Genomic DNA, 17396 nt, shown 5'->3' on the forward strand with positions numbered 1-17396 from the left:
TCCATTTGGCAATAGTGACCTTTGTGACAGCTTTGCCCAATTTATTGTCTGCAAAGGATACAAACAACTGATCTGTTTTCCTTGTTTGTTTGGTCCTGTCTAAATAAAAACGCAACTGCTTGTGGACATCTAATGTGTGGAATATGAATTCCGCTTTGTTAGAATATTTTGGAAAAAAAACTGGAAGTTCTAACGATTGTTGTAGGCAGAAACTGGAACAAACTTTAGGGACAAAGGAAGGATTTGGCCTGAGAGATACTCTGTCTTTGTGAAAAAACAAGTACGGGGGTTTTACAGACAAAGCTTGAAGCTCTGAAACTCTTCTGGCAGAAGTAATCGCCACCAGAAAAGCAGTCTTCCACGATAGAAATTTTAGATCACATGTAGCTGCCGGTTCGAAGGGGGAGGAAGTCAAGGCACGTAACACCACATCGAGATCCCATGGAGGAGCAGGATGAGAAATCGGAGGTCTTAAAAGCGCAGCACCTTTCAAGAAGGTCTTACACAATCTGTTGCTCATTAAAGGTGGGTTTATAGGTTCGTGAAAATTAGAAATCGCTGCCAATTGAACCTTGATGGTAGAGACTGAAGAGCCTTGATTGAAAAGAGAAGTTAAAAATTTTAGTACTTCTGCCACGGGAATAGTGATGGAATCCAGGCCCCGGAGTTGAGCCCAAATAGCAAATCTTTTCCATTTGCTAGAATACAGTTTCTTTGTAGCAGACTTATGGGCCGAAGATAATATGTGTACAACCTCTGGATCCAATGTATGACTCCTGACTATAGTCGGAAGAGGAGGAGCCAAGCCGTCAATTTTAAGGTGTGAAGGGACTGGTGGAATAGTCCCGACTGATGAACCAAAAGGTCTGGGATCTGATCCAGGAACCATGGACCTTCCAGAGTATATTTCCGAAGATAGGGAAACCATACTTGACGAGGCCAGTAAGGAGCAACTAAGATCATTTTGCTCCCCAAGAGAGATGCCTTTTGGATCACCTTAGGAAGGAGAGGAACTGGGGGGAAGGCATAAAGCAAGCCGGTGGGCCAAGGACGGGCTAGTGCGTCCATGGGGCTCTTCCCCGGAGCCGGGGTTAGGGAGAAGAATTTTTTGCACTTCGCATTTAGTGGAGTCGCGAAGAGGTCGCAACACGGAACTCCCCATCTGCTGAAAATCTGACTTGCAACTGTCATGTTCAGAGACAATTCGTGAGGAGAGAGGATGGTTCTGCTCAGTCTGTTGGCTATCACATTGGACTTGCCCGGGATATGAGTAGCCACTAGAAAGCGTTCGGTCGAGACTGCCCATTCCCAGACTCTCATGGCCTCTCTGCAAAGAGGATAGGATCTGGTCCCTCCCTGTTTGTTCAGGTACCAGACAACTGACATGTTGTCTGAGTGAACGGCAATTACGCCCTGATGGAGGTAATCGTGAAGGGCTTGGAGGGACAGAAGCACCACCCTCATTTCTAGGATGATGATATGAAGTAGGGTCTCTTCTGGGTGCCATTTGCCTTGGACTGACCTGCCCAGGGAATGCCCCCCCACCCCATCTGGGAGGCGTCCGTGGTCAAAGTGGCCGCAGGAGGAGGTGGCACAAAGGGTCGTCCCTGATCCAAATTGGAGGGCACTAGCCACCAGCGAAGGTCCCGTTTGCATGTTTCCATGAAATATATGAGATGACTGAGAGGGAGTTCCTGAAAGGACCACTGAGCTGAAAGAAGCCACTGGAGAATTCTCATGTGCAACCTTGCCAAGGGGACTAGAAGAACCGTGGCGGACATGGATCCCAATAGCTGCAGGACCATCCTGGCTGGGGCTTTGGACCTGGGAAGTAAGGCTCGAACTTGAGTCTGTATGGTTTGTATTCTGTCTGTAGGTAGATAGACCCGCATTTGGTTTGAGTCTATCTCTACCCCTATGAATCTTATTCGTTGAGATGGCAGCAACACAGACTTTGGCCAATTGAAGGTGATTCCAAATTGCCCAGTGATATAGTGGCTTGTAGGCTCCGCAGTAGTAGATGCTTGGAGGTGGCAGTTAGGAGCCAGTCGTCTAGATACGGAAACACCTGGAATCCTAGACTTCTCAGGTGAGCAGTCATGACTGCCAAGCACTTGGTGAACACCCTGGGGGCTGTGGTGAGACCAAAGGGCAGCGCGCGGAACTGAAAATGACTGCCTCCTAGGCTGAAGCGCAGATGTCTCCTGGACGCCTGATGTACCATGATATGGTAATAAGCGTCCTTGAGATCTATGGAGCACAACCAAACACCTTTCTCCAGCAATGGGAGAATGGTTTTGTAGGGTGACCATTCGGAACTTGGACTTTCTGACTGAACGGTTTAGGATGCTGAGTTCCAAAATGGGCCTCAAGTCCCCGGTCTTTTTTGGCACCAAAAAGAATCTTGAGTAAGTCCCTAATCCGATCTGGTCTGCGGGGACCGGTTGGATGACTCCTTTTTGCAGCAGCTTTGAAACTTCTGAGGCTGCAGTATCCCGTTGACTGGGTGGCGGGTCCGGGATTTTTTTGGACTGAGGTGGGGAGTGAGAGAAAGGGATGGTGTAACCTCCGGCGATAATTCGAAGCACCCATCGGTCCTGAGTGATACCTTCCCAGGCTTTCAGGTGCTTCGAAAAACGACCCCCGACTGGCTCCGGAGCTGCACAGTCGGGCAATCCCTCAGGGACTGTGAAAGGCTGAAGAGCCACGAAAGGACTCGGAGTCTCCAGTGTTGCGAGGGCCTCTGCCGCCTCTGGGACGGCGTCTTCCAGAAGAATTTCCCCCTCCCCTGCCTCTGGAAGGGGGATCATCCTGCTGAGAGGGGTAAGGCTTCCGAGATCTATGGAACCACATTTTCCCTCCTCTTTTAGCCTTGGGATAAGGCCGAAAGGGAGTGGAAAATCGTGCCCCTACGGCAGTCAGAGTCTTACCCTCCTGTTCGCAGCGGGTCAGTGTGTCCTTTACCTTGGGTCCAAACAGGGAAGACCCATCAAAGGGGGCGTCGGCAAAGGAAGACTTAAAGGCCTCCTTGAAATGACACAGGCGGAGCCAGGCTGGTCTCCGAGAGCAATGCCTGTACTGCCGCTCTACTCGCCCTTCGGCCGCATAAGAAATGAGCCTCATGGACGAGTTTGAAATGGACGACAATGTAGCCAGCTGAGAGCCAACCGTCTGGGCCAGCTCCTCAGGCAGGTTACCCAAGAGGGTATCGGAAAGCTCTTTAATCAGATCCCTCTGAAATCTAGTAAAGTGCGTAAGGTAGTTCAAGGACCTTAATGTAAAGGCCGCTGAACTTAGGGTGCGCTTTCCGCCGATCCATGCTCCTAGACTCCTTATTAGGAGGATGGACGGACGTCGAAGCCTCTGCTACATCTTGCTGGGTAGCAGATGCCACCACCAAAGCATCTACAGCCACACCTTTGGTTAGAAATTCTTTTTCAGGGGGTGCCGAGAGGAACTTATTCGGACGAGCAGGCACCGGTTCCACAGAGTCTGGGTGTTCCCACGCCCTTCGACAGATCAAATCCAAGAGCTCGTCGAAGGGCGGAGACACCCAGGAGGCGGAGGGCTGAGCCCCGAAGGCCTTAAGGAACACAGACTCATCAGCAGAAGGGGGTTTGGACTGCCAGCCGCCTCGTTGTTTAAGGGCTTCCAGGATGTCTGCAAAGGAGACATCATCTGAGGACGACTTAGGGGACCCCTCTGCATCATCAAGGTCAGTGTCTGATGTAAGAGACTCATCAGGGGAGTCAACGTGCTTCCTCTTGCACAATCTTTTCCTGGGGGGTTCTTCCGAAGAAGCTTCAGAAGGACATCCAGGAGGGGGGGAACCCCAGTGGGGGTAACCTCAGGCCCCGGGGCTCTGCTGTCTAAGGACAGGGGGACTACCAAAGACCCAGTCTTGGTATGCAGGGAAGGAGCTGGGGAGACCGTGGAGGTAGCCAAAGATGATTTGGCTAACGCACTCCTCATCGCCCTGAAGGCGGGACCACCAGAATCCTGGGAGGGTCCCACCTCCGTGGCAACGACAGTAGACGGCACTCCCGCCGCCGACGCACCAAGAGGGAGACTTGGGACCGAAAACATCAATCCCGAAGCATCCCCCCCGGGGCCAACGGAAGAAGTCCACGTACCGAAGTCCGACCCAAGAGCCGGAGTTGGAGTAAGGGTCGGGCCCGACCCTAAAACCTCCACCAGTTCCACCAGCACCGGCTCCAACGGTGCCGAGGCTGTTGGAGGAGGAACCATAGTAGGGAGGTGGACCATCGGCTCCGAAGCCGAATGGGCTGGAGCCGAAACTAGCTTTTGGAACACCGGAGACTGGAAGAGTCTTAGGAGCACCCTGTCGATGTCCGAATCAGACATCTTGGATGATCTGGACGATACCGATTGGGTCCGAACCGATTTCTCCATCGGCTCCAAAGGACTAGGGGACCGGCTCCGAATGGATTCTATAATTAATCGGCTCCGAGGGAGATCTCAAGGTAATTTCCCTCGGTGCCGACGAGGACTTCGGCTCCGAAGGTGAAGAGTCTGAGCCGGCAACCCTCATCGGCTCCAATATCAGTGGAGCCGATGAAGGTGACCCGCCTCTCGATGCCCCAGTCCTCGGCTCCGAAACCAGAGGGGTCGAGACTGGAGGCATCGAGGCAGACCGTTCCGCCCTCGGCTCCGAAGTCCGTGGAGCCGATGGAGAAGTCTGCCTAGGTTTTTTGGCAGTCGGTTCCGACTGACTGGTCGGAGCAGACGCTTTCTTCTTTTTTGAAGGAGAGGGAGAGGAAGATAAAGCCTCCTCGAAGGATGGCTTAATTAACTCCTTAAGGATTAATTTGTTTTTCCTCTCCTGGAGGACCCTTGATGAGAAGGCGTGACACACGCTACATGATTCTTGTAGGTGCTTGGCGCCTAAGCAATAGACGCACGAGGAGTGGTCGTCCGTTATGGACATCTTATAACCACACCTCGTGCACTTTTTAAACCCGGAGGGTCTATGCTCTTTGGACATGACTAATTTAGAAAAAAACACACCTGTCTAAAGAGAAACACACCAAAACTTAATGGTTTAAGAACAAAAAATATAAAGTTTTTTTTTTTTTTTTTTTTTTTAACCACAATACAGTTGTACAAGAAAAAATACCACACAGAAAGAGAGAGTCAAGACCCTCTAACTTAAATGGGTACTTGACCCACAAATAAAATGCTAAGATAGCAAAAAGCAACAGGGGAAGGCCCCTCTAACTAAAACGGGAAACCTTCCCTTGACGAAAAACACAAATTCCTCAACAGAACTGTTCAATACACACTCAAATCACAACAATAGCTGTTAAAACAGCTTTTGGGTTCAAAGCAAGCAAATTCCTGACAGGAAAAGCCTAAATAAATTAGTACTTAGCCCAGCCAAGTTGAGACCACGTCTAAGCTTGTAAGCGGCAAACGAGATCTGGGGGATTAGTGGTGGTGCATCCTGGGATAAGAAATAACATAGCTCAGCCAATAAGAGGCCTCGCTCTATAGCATAGCGTGCCGAGTCAGAGCCGAGGGATCGGCTCCGAGCCCATCAGTACAGAATGTAGGCGAGATAGGATCACATAACATCTACTGTATACGAAACACACAAAGCACATAAACACTAAACCATATGTTTTCGTTTTTACACTTCCTCAGATGTGGGTTTTTAACAAGAATTGAATCCCTTTTATACTAAAAAGAGCGGCAATAAACTAATAATGTATTTAATTAATTCTTAAAGAGATCAATGTACCAAAACTGATAATATGACAATGCATTATGAAAATGATTGAACCATGACCAAAAATGAATAAAAACATTGCTAAATACTTCTAAAACAAACTTGTTTGGTGTAAAAGTGTTAAAAAAAAGTTAATAAGACCATAGAATGAATTGTTAAAAATATTACTTGTAAACATTTTATTTTAACATTAAAACTTCCACTTGTTCAAGTGTATGTGGTGCCATCTAGTGATCATTCAAATTCATTACATCTAATTAAAACAATCCTATAATATACTTAGAACTTTTCTTGAGAATAAAAAACAACAAATCAGTTGAACTGGTAAAGGTTAAATAAAATTATGTTCTAACAAATTCGTCAAACTGTAGGAATTTTTATACACCACCCTTAGCTTTTCCTTACTAATTTTATCTAAATCAGTAATAGAAGTAAACCTATTCCATTCTTCTTCTAGAATATTTCTTACCATAGTTGAAGTTGCACTGAATTCCAACACCAATGCCCTGTTGAAATTTTCTTCCTGCTTACTTTTTCCTGTTGTTTCCTCATCCTTGCCCAAAATCGGATTAAATTTCCCTGCTCTACCTTGTGAAACGTCTTTTTCTATATGTTCCAAAAGACTACCTGGGTATTTTTTTTTACCATGAACATTTGATTAAGAGTTTTCATTTCTTCTATAAAATTCTGCTCGTCAGAGATCATTCTCGAAGATCTTATATACTGACATCTGACTAAATTCCGCTTTTGGTGTGCTGAGTGTGCACTGGTGAAGTGTGCTGAGTGTGCACTGGTGAAGTGTAAGTATGAATTTGAATAGGTTGCCTTTCTATATACTCGAACAAAATTTGCCTTCTTTTTTATAAATTTCTATATCCAGGTGTAATAACTTCTCCTTGTCCACTTTTTGGGTGAACCTCAAAAAATCTGTACTACTATTCAGGAAACCTATAAATTCAATTATTTCTTCACTGGATGCAGTCCAAAAAATACAAATATCATCCAGGAATCTTTTGTATAAAAGCCACTTATGGCTAAATATTGAATTTAAAATAAACTTCTCCTCACACTTTGCTAAAACAAGGTTTACGTACATTGGAGCACATGCCGCACCCATTGCCACACCTTTAGTCTGATGAAAATATTCCCCCTTTGAAATATAAAAAGTTATATTTTAAAACTAGGTCTATTAAGTGTAAAATTACTGTACATTCATCATGATTCAAACTACTGTCTTCAAACATGTGGTATTACTGAAAACAAATCTACATCATCCACTGTTAGGAAGGTCATTTCCTCCCTATACATGCCTTGCTTAGCACATCTTAAAAAGTCCCAATGAATCTCTAAGGATGTTGCTTCTTTTTAACCATAACTTTTTTAGCTTACTGTCTACAAACTTGGCAAGTGGTAAAATTTTTGATCCCTCCGCTGAGACTATTGGCCTCAGAGAGGGGTCAATTCCATTTTTGTGTATTTTAGGTATACCAAAGATGGATGGTATCCTTGGTTTTTCCACTTTTAAGAATGCATATGTTTTGCTATCTATTAAATTTTCAACTAGTAGGTCTTCTAATACCATGTCCATTCTACGGTTAGCTATACTGATCTCATTCTTAGAGATAGTAGAGTACCTGGAGGTGTCTCCTAAAATCTAGTTCATTTTGCCTTCGTATATAAGTGAATCCATCAACACCATCCCCCCACCTTTATCCGATTTCATTATTCTAATTTCTGGATTGTTCCTTAATTCCTTCAGAACTAAACTTTCCTTTTCATCTAAATTGGCTTTATACCCAACTTTTGTAAATTTCTTCCAAATTTCAGTTTCAACCAAGTTTTTTGAGTTGTGGGTGTAGTGGGGGGTTAAATGTACTCTTTTTTACTAAATTAGCAGGTCCCATGGTGCTCTCCTGGTTGAAAAAAATGTGTAAATTAATTTTCATAAGAAGTTTTTATGTCTATTAAAGTTTTAGCAAGGTCCCCTTTTCTAAGTGGTATAAACTTAATACCACTGGAAAGTAAATTGAAGTGTACATCTTGCAATTTTGTCGAAGTAAAATTATAAATACTAAAATCTCCTTTGGTAAACCTATGTGGTTTTTGTCAAACGTAATGTTTTCTACAAACAAGTTGGGGAGGTGGGTACTTGTTATAATTAGTACCTACCCCTCCCCCTTCTTCCTCCCCTCCAAAAATTTGAAGTCTGTTGATTCTCAATTTTGATTTTTATTCAATAGTCTCTCTGACCTCCTTAGTGGTGGGTATTCGTTAAAGTCATCTAAATCATTAACATTATCACCTACACCTGGGGGGTCATTGTATACATCTTGCCCCCTGAATTCTTCAAAATCCCATTCTCAAAACCTATACCTAGCTTTGGGTTTGGGGTAATTGGTGGTGTTTTTGTACTCAATTAAATCTCTTTCTAGTTTCTTCATTTTCCTTCGAATAAGTTCATTACATTGTTGGTCAACTATTCCCTTAATGCTGTAATAATTTTCCTTCTCTTCTGGTACACCAAACATCAGATCATTTTTAATACAATCATTTATACCATCTATTTCTTTAAGCAAATCATGTTTAACTCTTTCATTCTCATCTAACATACTTTTTAAAACTTCTAACCCACATCTGTTGAAAATATTAATCAATTCTTTATGAAAAATATTATCAGGAATAACATTGTTGAGATACTTACATATTCACAGACCTTTTGGTACAATGTTTTCTGCAAAGTATCCATTTTCTACCTCTAAACTTTTAAATTTAAGCAATAGTCTCTCACGTTTGTCCAACATATTTCTGTATGTATCAGTCACTGGCTTATGTTTAAACTTTTTGTCTTTGAAATTAGAGGAATAACTAACCTGTAGCCAGTCTTTAAAGTTTGCACCACTGGTATTGTTTTTAGAACTTGCCGATGCCCCTGCTTGTCCACCTTGTACATTGGGACTGGAATGGTTAACAGTTTCCCCATTATCAACCTCGTCCCTGAAAACTGCAGGTGTTTGCAAGAATTCTGATGAACGGTTTGTTAACTGTTGACTGCTTTGTGCTGCAATGAGTTCATTTCTGCTGTTAAAACAGCATTTTGCTTCATGAACGTATTGCACTTCCTGGTTTTTTCCCCCTCGTTGATCTTCTTAGCCAAATTGACCAAGGATAGGTTTACAGGGGTACGAATGTCTATCAATTGCGTTAGTTGGCCAATCAGTTTTCTTGTTTGGCCCATTTCCTCTCGATGGCTCCTCCCGTCATTGCCCAAACTCATGTCACCTTCCATGGCAGAAAACAAACACTTTTAAACCAACAAACTGCTGAAGAGTCCAAAAAATAACAAGAAATTCCAACGAAGTAAACTCCTTAGGTGCACAATGAAGTTTCAGACAGTAGAATCATTCATCAATTCCTTTTATTTAACGCACAAAGCATGAGAAATAACTACTGTATACGAAACAAAGCACATAAAACGCTAAACCATACGTTTTTGTTGTTTTTTTATTCTCAAGAAAAGTTCTAGGTATACATTTTTTATAGGACTGTTTTAATTAGACGTAATGAATTTGAATGATCACTAGATGGCAGCACATACACTTGAATGAGTGGAAGTATTAATTTTAAAATGAAATGTTTACAAGTAATATTTTTAACAATTCATTCTATGGTCTTATTAACCTTTTTAACACTTTTACACCAAACAAGTTTGTTTTAGAAGTATTTAGCAATGTTTTATTCAATTTTGGTCATTGCTCATTCATTTTCATAATGCACTGTCATATTATCAGTTTTGGTACACTGATCTCTTTAAGAATTAAATACATTATTAGTTTATTGCCGCTCTTTTTAGTATAAAAGGGATTCAATTCTTGTTAAAAACCCACATCTGAGGAAGTGTAACAAATGAAAATGTATGGTTTAGCGTTTATGTGCTTTGTCTATGTGTTTTATATACAGTAATTATTTCTCATGCTTCGTGTGTTAAATAAAAGGAATTGATGAATGATTCTACTGTCTGAAAGTTCATTGTGCACCTAAGGAGTTTACTTCGTTGGAATTTCTTGTTATTTTTTGGACTCTTTGGCAATTTGTTGGTTTAAAACATTCAGTTAAACTTACTGATTTGCGAAGGTCAGACATTAATATAAAGGAAAGAACGGTAGAAAATGACGCTTCCCTTTATGAACGGTTTCAAAACATTGCAGAATTTTATAAACATCTTTATTAAGTGAAAACTAAAACACTAGCAGAGGTACACATACATTAACAAATGAAAAACTATAATAAAAGGTTTCATGCGGTATAGGTTTCCTTTAAAAATTACCATTCATTTCTACATTACATAAATTATTTAACCTCTTCCCTTCCCTTAAACCTCATTCCTCCTCTTGACCACTATTCTGCATATATTGTCCCCACAGATTCCATTTAATTCTGTGTAATTTGCTTTTTACTTTTTTAAGTTCCCTCCATAAGATCTTTTATATTCTTTACAGTATTTAGTACTTCCAAGTACAGTTGGTTTGGATTTTGATTTCTATTTTCTAGTAATTGCTTTTTTTCTTTTTTGGCAGCCAGTAGCATTAAACTTGCTAAGAACTTAGTATGTCTAGACAATTCAAAGCCTATGCCCCATATCAGAATAATGATAAAATCTTTGCTCAATGTGATAAAGACCACCAAAGCCATAGCTTTGCTCAATATGAATGCACCCAACCAAGCCACAGCCCAGTCACACACAAGCAGTTGTTCCTGAAGCAGAACAGTTTCAACAGTCTACCAAAGACAGGATTTTATCCTGTTGCTCACCACACACAACAATCTAGATGACCAGTATGCTTCAGCAATGTGGATCACTCATGTTACCTTCTGCATCAAGGCATCTGATTGTAAGCAGCTGAATTCCATCAATGACATGGTGAGGTAAAGGAGTAATGGCAGAATGTGCCAACTTGACACATGATCCCTTTATGACACTCAAGTCCAAATCTATCTATGAGCTACTGTTTATATTCAGCATATTAATGGATGAAGCAGAAACGTGTGTGTGATGTGAAGACAAAGACAGAACTTGTAACATCTGACTTTCGACAGACAGCAATGATGGCAGTGCAGTCTGTTTTCTTTGATGGTGTAGCAAAAAGCTTATGGTTCCATCTTAACCAGTGGGTCTGGAGGTAACACAAGTGCCACAGCTTTGTCAAGACCTAAAGATAATACCCTGTCATACAGATCAAACTGAAACGGATTCTAGCCCTTGCCATCCTATCTGCACTCAAGATAGATAGGGCTTCTAAGAAGCTAAGCACCATCATGAATGACTCCCTGCAGTTAATATTAGAGTGGTATAAAAAGGGGCTACATGTTGGGGAAGCCCAGAACTAGTGGCAAGAATTAGTCAAGTAAACACAGACTGCTTCCAACATATCAATTTGCTTTTTGGATCATAGACAACCTGCAGGAGAGACACCTTTTAAGCACAAATATCATCATCAAGGTATGGTACAGGAAGCTACAGATCATCCTAATTCATAGGCACATATTTCTAAGAGAGATCCACCAACTAAGTTAGCTTCATTAAAGCATAAAGTATGCTCGACAGACAAATTTATTACCCAACCTGTACCCTGTCTCTGGAACATACTTCCTCTGGAAGTTAAAGTGACACCCTAGCAACCTTGAAATTAAACATGCATGATTGTTTCCTCTAGGACTGTCTTGCTTTGCTCTTCTTGACAGGGGGGGGGGGGTACAACATGAAGGTGGATATGAGCAAGGTGTAGGACTCATTTACCTAGTATTTCCTTTGAAATAATTCACCCCAGGGATCATCTCTGTGGCTCTGCTCGACAGTGGCACAGGAAAATAATTTTCTTGGGTGGCAAAAGCCAGGGTACCTTTTTGGCTGGGCTTGTATAGGTCCCAGGGCCAATAGCCTAGTACCTACCCATGAACCTACGAAGGCTAGCATTGTTATTTAGCAAGCAGAATTGTAATAGTTTATGCCAAAATGCTTCAGAAAGGAAAAGGTACTCAAATGCTTTTTTGTCCCCTCATCAGATTCAGGCCTTCTAGAATCCTTGGGACAAAGGATGTGGAAAAGTGGGAGACAAGACTAAGACCATACTGGAAAGAAAGTCCACCTACCACACTATGTGAAACATCTGATGAGGGGACAAACAAAAGCAGTGTGAATACCTTTTCTTTTATGCAAAAATCTGGACAGTTGAGAGGTATCCTTTTCAAGTTAGTTAGTCTCACTTTGGTCCGTTTCCCAGTATTCTACAGTAATAGAGCAAGCAACCAGTCAGATATTGCATTTATTGCTGTGCAAATTCTGAAGTTAAATGGCTACCACTCTTAAAACAGCTAAACTGACAGATTAAGATTCAATTTAAACATATAACAAGGCAGGGAGTGAAGTATCACTTATACATTGCATTTCAGGTACATATACATACATCTTCCAACAGAATGTACCACTGATGCAACCTTTACAATAAAGAAATATGGTGACAGACCTCATGCTGTGAAACTAAAGGATTCCATATATATGTGTGCGTCTGTGTGTGTGTGTGTGTGTGTGTGTGTTAACAAATCTGTCACGTACTGCATCCATGGCTGAATGAAAAACATTTTTTGGTTGCAGGTTTGCATCTTCCGAATTCATGATTACAGTAAAAGATAAAAAGTACCTGAAACAGGGTATATTTCACATGTATACGCACGCAGTAGTCTCAGACAACATGTGCCAACAAACTTGAGCCTCTCCAAGTCTAGAAGGGTTGCTGTGTACTGAAAGCCCTTGAGCCCCCGAAGTTCTTCAACGCCTAGTAGCAAGGTAGTCCAGCTCCAGTGCAGAATATTCAGCAATGACTCAAAACAGTCCTGTGGCAGAATAAAAACATCAGTGAAAACAAGGGAAAGCCTTAATTCATTTACTAAATTTAATAGGGTACATCACTAATCTTAATGAACCCTCTTCAGACTCAGTATGGGAAAATTCCTATTAAAAACAAAAAAGGACAGAAATGCTACCTTTACAACTGCATCTGTGGTTTACATTTAGAAATGGAGAATTCTGCCAGCATTTACTATCTATTACATATATATTAACTAATTCTACTTCCTTTTGCATCCAAAAGTACAAAACATGTTTAAGTTAATATGAATAGCATAGTTCAGCAACATTTAAATTAGAAGCATCAAGTACATTCGACAATCACCAAAATTTGCAGACACTTACAATGAAAATTAATTTGGTCAGGACTAACAGGGACATCAGGGTTATGACAGGACAGTAATATGAAAGCTCCATTGCCCATGCCCCATAAACATGTTTAATTTCTTGGAGTCTTTTTACTATGTTGGTCGGATAAATCCCAAAATTATTTGGTGCAACGATACAATCTTTTTTAACTCAATGTATCAATGTGCGACAGCAGAAAAACAAGGAAATCAGTTCAGGACTCCAAGCAGCCATGTCCAGGATCGCACTACATGGACATTGCCACTAACGCTGTTGCTACCACAAGCCTGGACTCATTAAAAACAGAAAATGTGGACAAGAAATTTGATTCATTAAAGGCTGAACTCCAAAAATGTAACGGCACCATGCTGGACTATATCACTAGGTCTAATTCAAAAATATGAGCCACTGAAGTGTTATGCAGACCAGCTCGCCATTCAGGAAAATTAATTTAAAAAAGCTTAACAAAATTGACAGATTCCAGAGGCAAGAGCAGAATATCTAGAAGCTAGTTTAACTGATCTTGAAGACAGGGGTTGGAGAAATAATATATGGTTGAACGGAAGATAGGGATTGGAGGAATAATCAAAGGTTGAACAGAGTGCCAGAAAAAAACTGTATTGTCAAGACTGTGTTTCTTACACTGTCTCTCTATTGGCAAACTGGTCAGATATTCCACAGTCAGACCTGATAGGTGACAGGGCACATAGAGTCCCATTACAACCAGGACTAAGGGGCAAGCTCCCCCACCCAATAATTGAGAGATTTCTTAATTTTACTACAAAAGAGAGGGCGCAAAGCACTCTTTAGTGAACTGTAAAACAATTATAGAGTTTACATGGGGCAAAAATTATTCAGTGGAAACATCGCAACTGGCAAAATTTAGACCTGTGATGAGAATATGCCATTAAAATGGGTGGAAATACAAATCATTATAGCCTGCAATAATGAAAGTGGCACTTTCAGGTGGATCTGTAACCTTCTGGTCTGCAAATAAAGCTCTGATTAAACTTTAGCAATCTTCTTCAGCAGCCTCCTTAGACCTCAGGAAGAAGGGACCCCTCATCCAAGAGATCTGTAATAAGACAGAAAAAGCACCAGTGAGAAAAACTTTGGATTCCTTTGTACTATTTTTGAAACTACTCCAGGGTAAGCAAAAAGCTATTCATGCAGCAGTCCAAGTGATGTTACATCAATCACAAAGGGAGCAGTAGGATTATTATTATTTGCTATTTATGTGTCATTGCACCTGTTACTACTTCTGAGTGTGTTTTACTGGATCTGAACAAATTCAGTGAGACTTTGTGGTTAACTTCCTAATACATTCTTATTTTACAGTGGCTAGTTTGCTAATAAGCCCCTGTTAATTCTAAAACTGAATGGGGGGAAAAACAAGCATGCATTTATGTTCCCTGATGCCGGACTTGTACAGGTGTGATATATTTTGAGTCATTCGTAATTTATTATTTCTCCTAAGACTTCAAAGGGTGACTGTTACCCTCTGTCTTCTTGTTAAATATTTGTCTACAGATTAAATTCTCTTCATGTTCATTTAAATGCGTTTACCCTTTCCTGTTCTTTGTACAATTGTTTATGTTTGCTTGCTGATACTTAATCTCAGTTGTAATTATGAAGGCTTTTGCACCTCATAGAGAGTACAAAGGTTTACACAGCAATGCTGCTATACTAATAATTTCATCAGATTAGGGTCTCCTGCAGAGAAACACTTAAAGATGAGGGTTATTTTTTTCGGGTAAAGGCTTACCTATGAAATCTTGTCCTGGAACGCGAATGGGTTGATAAATGAGTTTGTGAAAAGTATTTGCTTATGTACATCCAGACATTTTGTTTGTTTGTAGGAAACCCACCTTATAGCTGTACATTAATAAGGGGTGTTATGTGACTGGGGTTACTTTTCCAACATCTTAATTGGTAGGAATAAAAACTTGTACGCTACTTTGTAGGGATAGCTCTATACAGGCTACTGAATTGTACCAAGATGAACACGGTAGATTCTTGATTTAAAGGGGACTTTTATGGGAGCACCCTTGAGCTTAGTGAATGTCATTAACCCCCCCTGGGATGCCACTGTGCAAACCAGCATTCCTGGGTTGGGAGGGTGGCCTAATGGTTAAGGTGTTTGCCTTACAAACACAAGGTGCAGGGTTTGAATCTTACAAGGGATAAATGGCTAGGCTTACAATGGCTCGCAAGGGCAGTTAGCTTAGTACTAACCTACAAACCTATGAACTTATGAGGGAATGGGTATCCGTTCGTCAGGACACTGCCTTATGGGCAGATGACAGGAATCTTTTGCTGTCCCCTAATAAGGGCTCAGGTGGACCCAGGAAATCTTTTCAAACATCACTGGGTAATCTTTTTAAGAGGTACATCTCCCTAATCAGGACAGCAGATGCACACAGTTACCCGAGGATCCCTAATGGGGTATATTCTTATTACACCTACAGTTCCAGACACATTGAGGTTAAACAAAGTTTGCACAAAATGACAGCATCGGTATCTGGTATCCTCTGACATATATGATGGTTTCTCCAATCTGTATTTCAAATCATACAACCCTGCAACTCTCACTACACATTCGGAATCCAAGTCCCAATAGGTGCTGGAAATATGATGTGTAAAGAGGACCTTTATAATAGCACAATACAGAATTTTTGTGGACAAAGCTTACTGGTGAGAGAGTAAGTCACACACACAATTAAGAGAGCTGAGAGAATTTTAAAACAATGTTGATGTTTTTTTTTTTTAAACTGTACTGATATGAATAAGTCTACTCATAACAGCAGATTAGTGGAATTCCAGCAACAACAGTTAGATGTTCAACAGAAGAGAGTGAAGAGGGACATTAAAATGCAAAACAAGAACATGGAGATAAAAAGCAAAACAGACTCTTCTGCAATATAAAACCGATCAAGCTTACAAGGCTCTGAGATATGAGGGATTTTGACCTCTTTCCTTCTACCTCCACATACTTGGCCCTAAAGCTTAGGAAACAAACAGTAAATTGACAAACATGCCACATCAAGGATCCTACTAGTAGTTACCCTCTGTACTACCCCTAAGTTCGGGGCAATTTAAAGTTATCTGAAGGTATCTTACTCCATGATAGTGGGCAGACTGAAGGTAAAAAAAACCTGCACAGTTCCCCTGGCAAACAGACCTAGATGGATATCATAGGTTCATAGGTTTATACTAGGCTATCTGCCCTAAAGCATTTATAAGCCTAGCCCAAAGTTTTGTGGCTTATGCCACCCCTTATATGAAAAAATACTGTGCCCATTAGTTTGTTGTGCCTCTGTCCAGCAGTGACACAGAGATGATTCCCGGGGTAAACCTACGATCTCCCATCCACAGGTCAACATTTCTCTTGAACAGAGCCAGCGAGGTGCTCTGCCTCACATGGATCGGGATTTTATTCCACAGCATAGGGAGTCTCTGAGTGATAAATCTATCCCTCCAGCACGTCCTATTTATATCCGTGCTAAGGTTTAAGTCGCTTGCTCTAGTGGTTTTGGTGGATTTGGATTTTTTGAGGTGGAGCATGTCCATTAATTCCGGGTTGGACATGGCCTTGTATGTCAGGCACATGTCACCTCTGAGCAGACGGTATGTGACTGAATAGAGCTGGAGTTTCTTCAATCTGGCAGCATATGACAGATTTTGGAGTCCCTTTATCCTTTTGGTGAGGAACTTTTGGGGTCTCTCCAATTGCTGCAGATGTCGGGTGAGATACATCCCGAATGGGGTATTGTACTCGATCATTGGTCTGAAAAGTGAAGAGTACAGGGGAACAATGACCTCACTAGATCTGGATGTGAATCCCTTCATGATCAGGTGGGGCAATGTAGAAGGTCTTTCTAACCACTTTAGCAACGTGATTGTCAAAAGAAAGGCCACTGTCAACCTGGGTTCCCCAGGTCCCTGATAACCTCTTCTGTGCTTAGTGGATTGCCACCTATATGGTAGCTTGGGGTTACCTTGTTTTTCCCGAAGGGTATGACTATACATTTTTTTGGCGTTTAACTTCAGGCCATGGCTCTGGCACCAGCTATCTGTTTCCGTGAGTCCCTTATGAAGGATATCCGTGTCCGATGCACTTTCCACTATGGCGCCCAGTTTGCAGTCGTCTGCACACTTTGTCAGCCAAAGTCCTCCCATGTTGGCCTGTACTTCTGAGAAGTAGATGCCGAACAATAGGGGCCAAGGACCGAGCCCTGTGGGACACCACTTGTGACCGGCTTGGAGTCTGACATAGCGCCAGCAACTCTAACCCTGTGGGTTCTGTCCTTAAGCCAGTTTGAAACCCATCTTGTGACATATGGGTTTACATTTAAGCTGGTAAGTTTTTCTACAATACCCGAGTGGGGTATTGTGTCG

At 41.8% G+C, this 17396-nt stretch overlaps 1 protein-coding gene across 1 annotated transcript in view; it reads right to left on the reverse strand.

Moving 5' to 3' along the window:
- Positions 1–17396, reverse strand: part of MYCBP2 (MYC binding protein 2) — a gene marked incomplete in the record, with an annotated part of 5088083 nt that overhangs the window by 3011924 nt on the left and 2058763 nt on the right. The window contains 1 exon segment of the mRNA XM_044072904.1: positions 12445–12637. Coding sequence (XP_043928839.1) covers positions 12445–12637 — 193 coding nt within the window.

This window comes from Protopterus annectens, chromosome 5.part1, assembly GCF_019279795.1.
Source record: "Protopterus annectens isolate FY-2018-M chromosome 5.part1, PAN1.0, whole genome shotgun sequence".
Taxonomy (NCBI): domain Eukaryota; kingdom Metazoa; phylum Chordata; order Ceratodontiformes; family Protopteridae; genus Protopterus; species Protopterus annectens.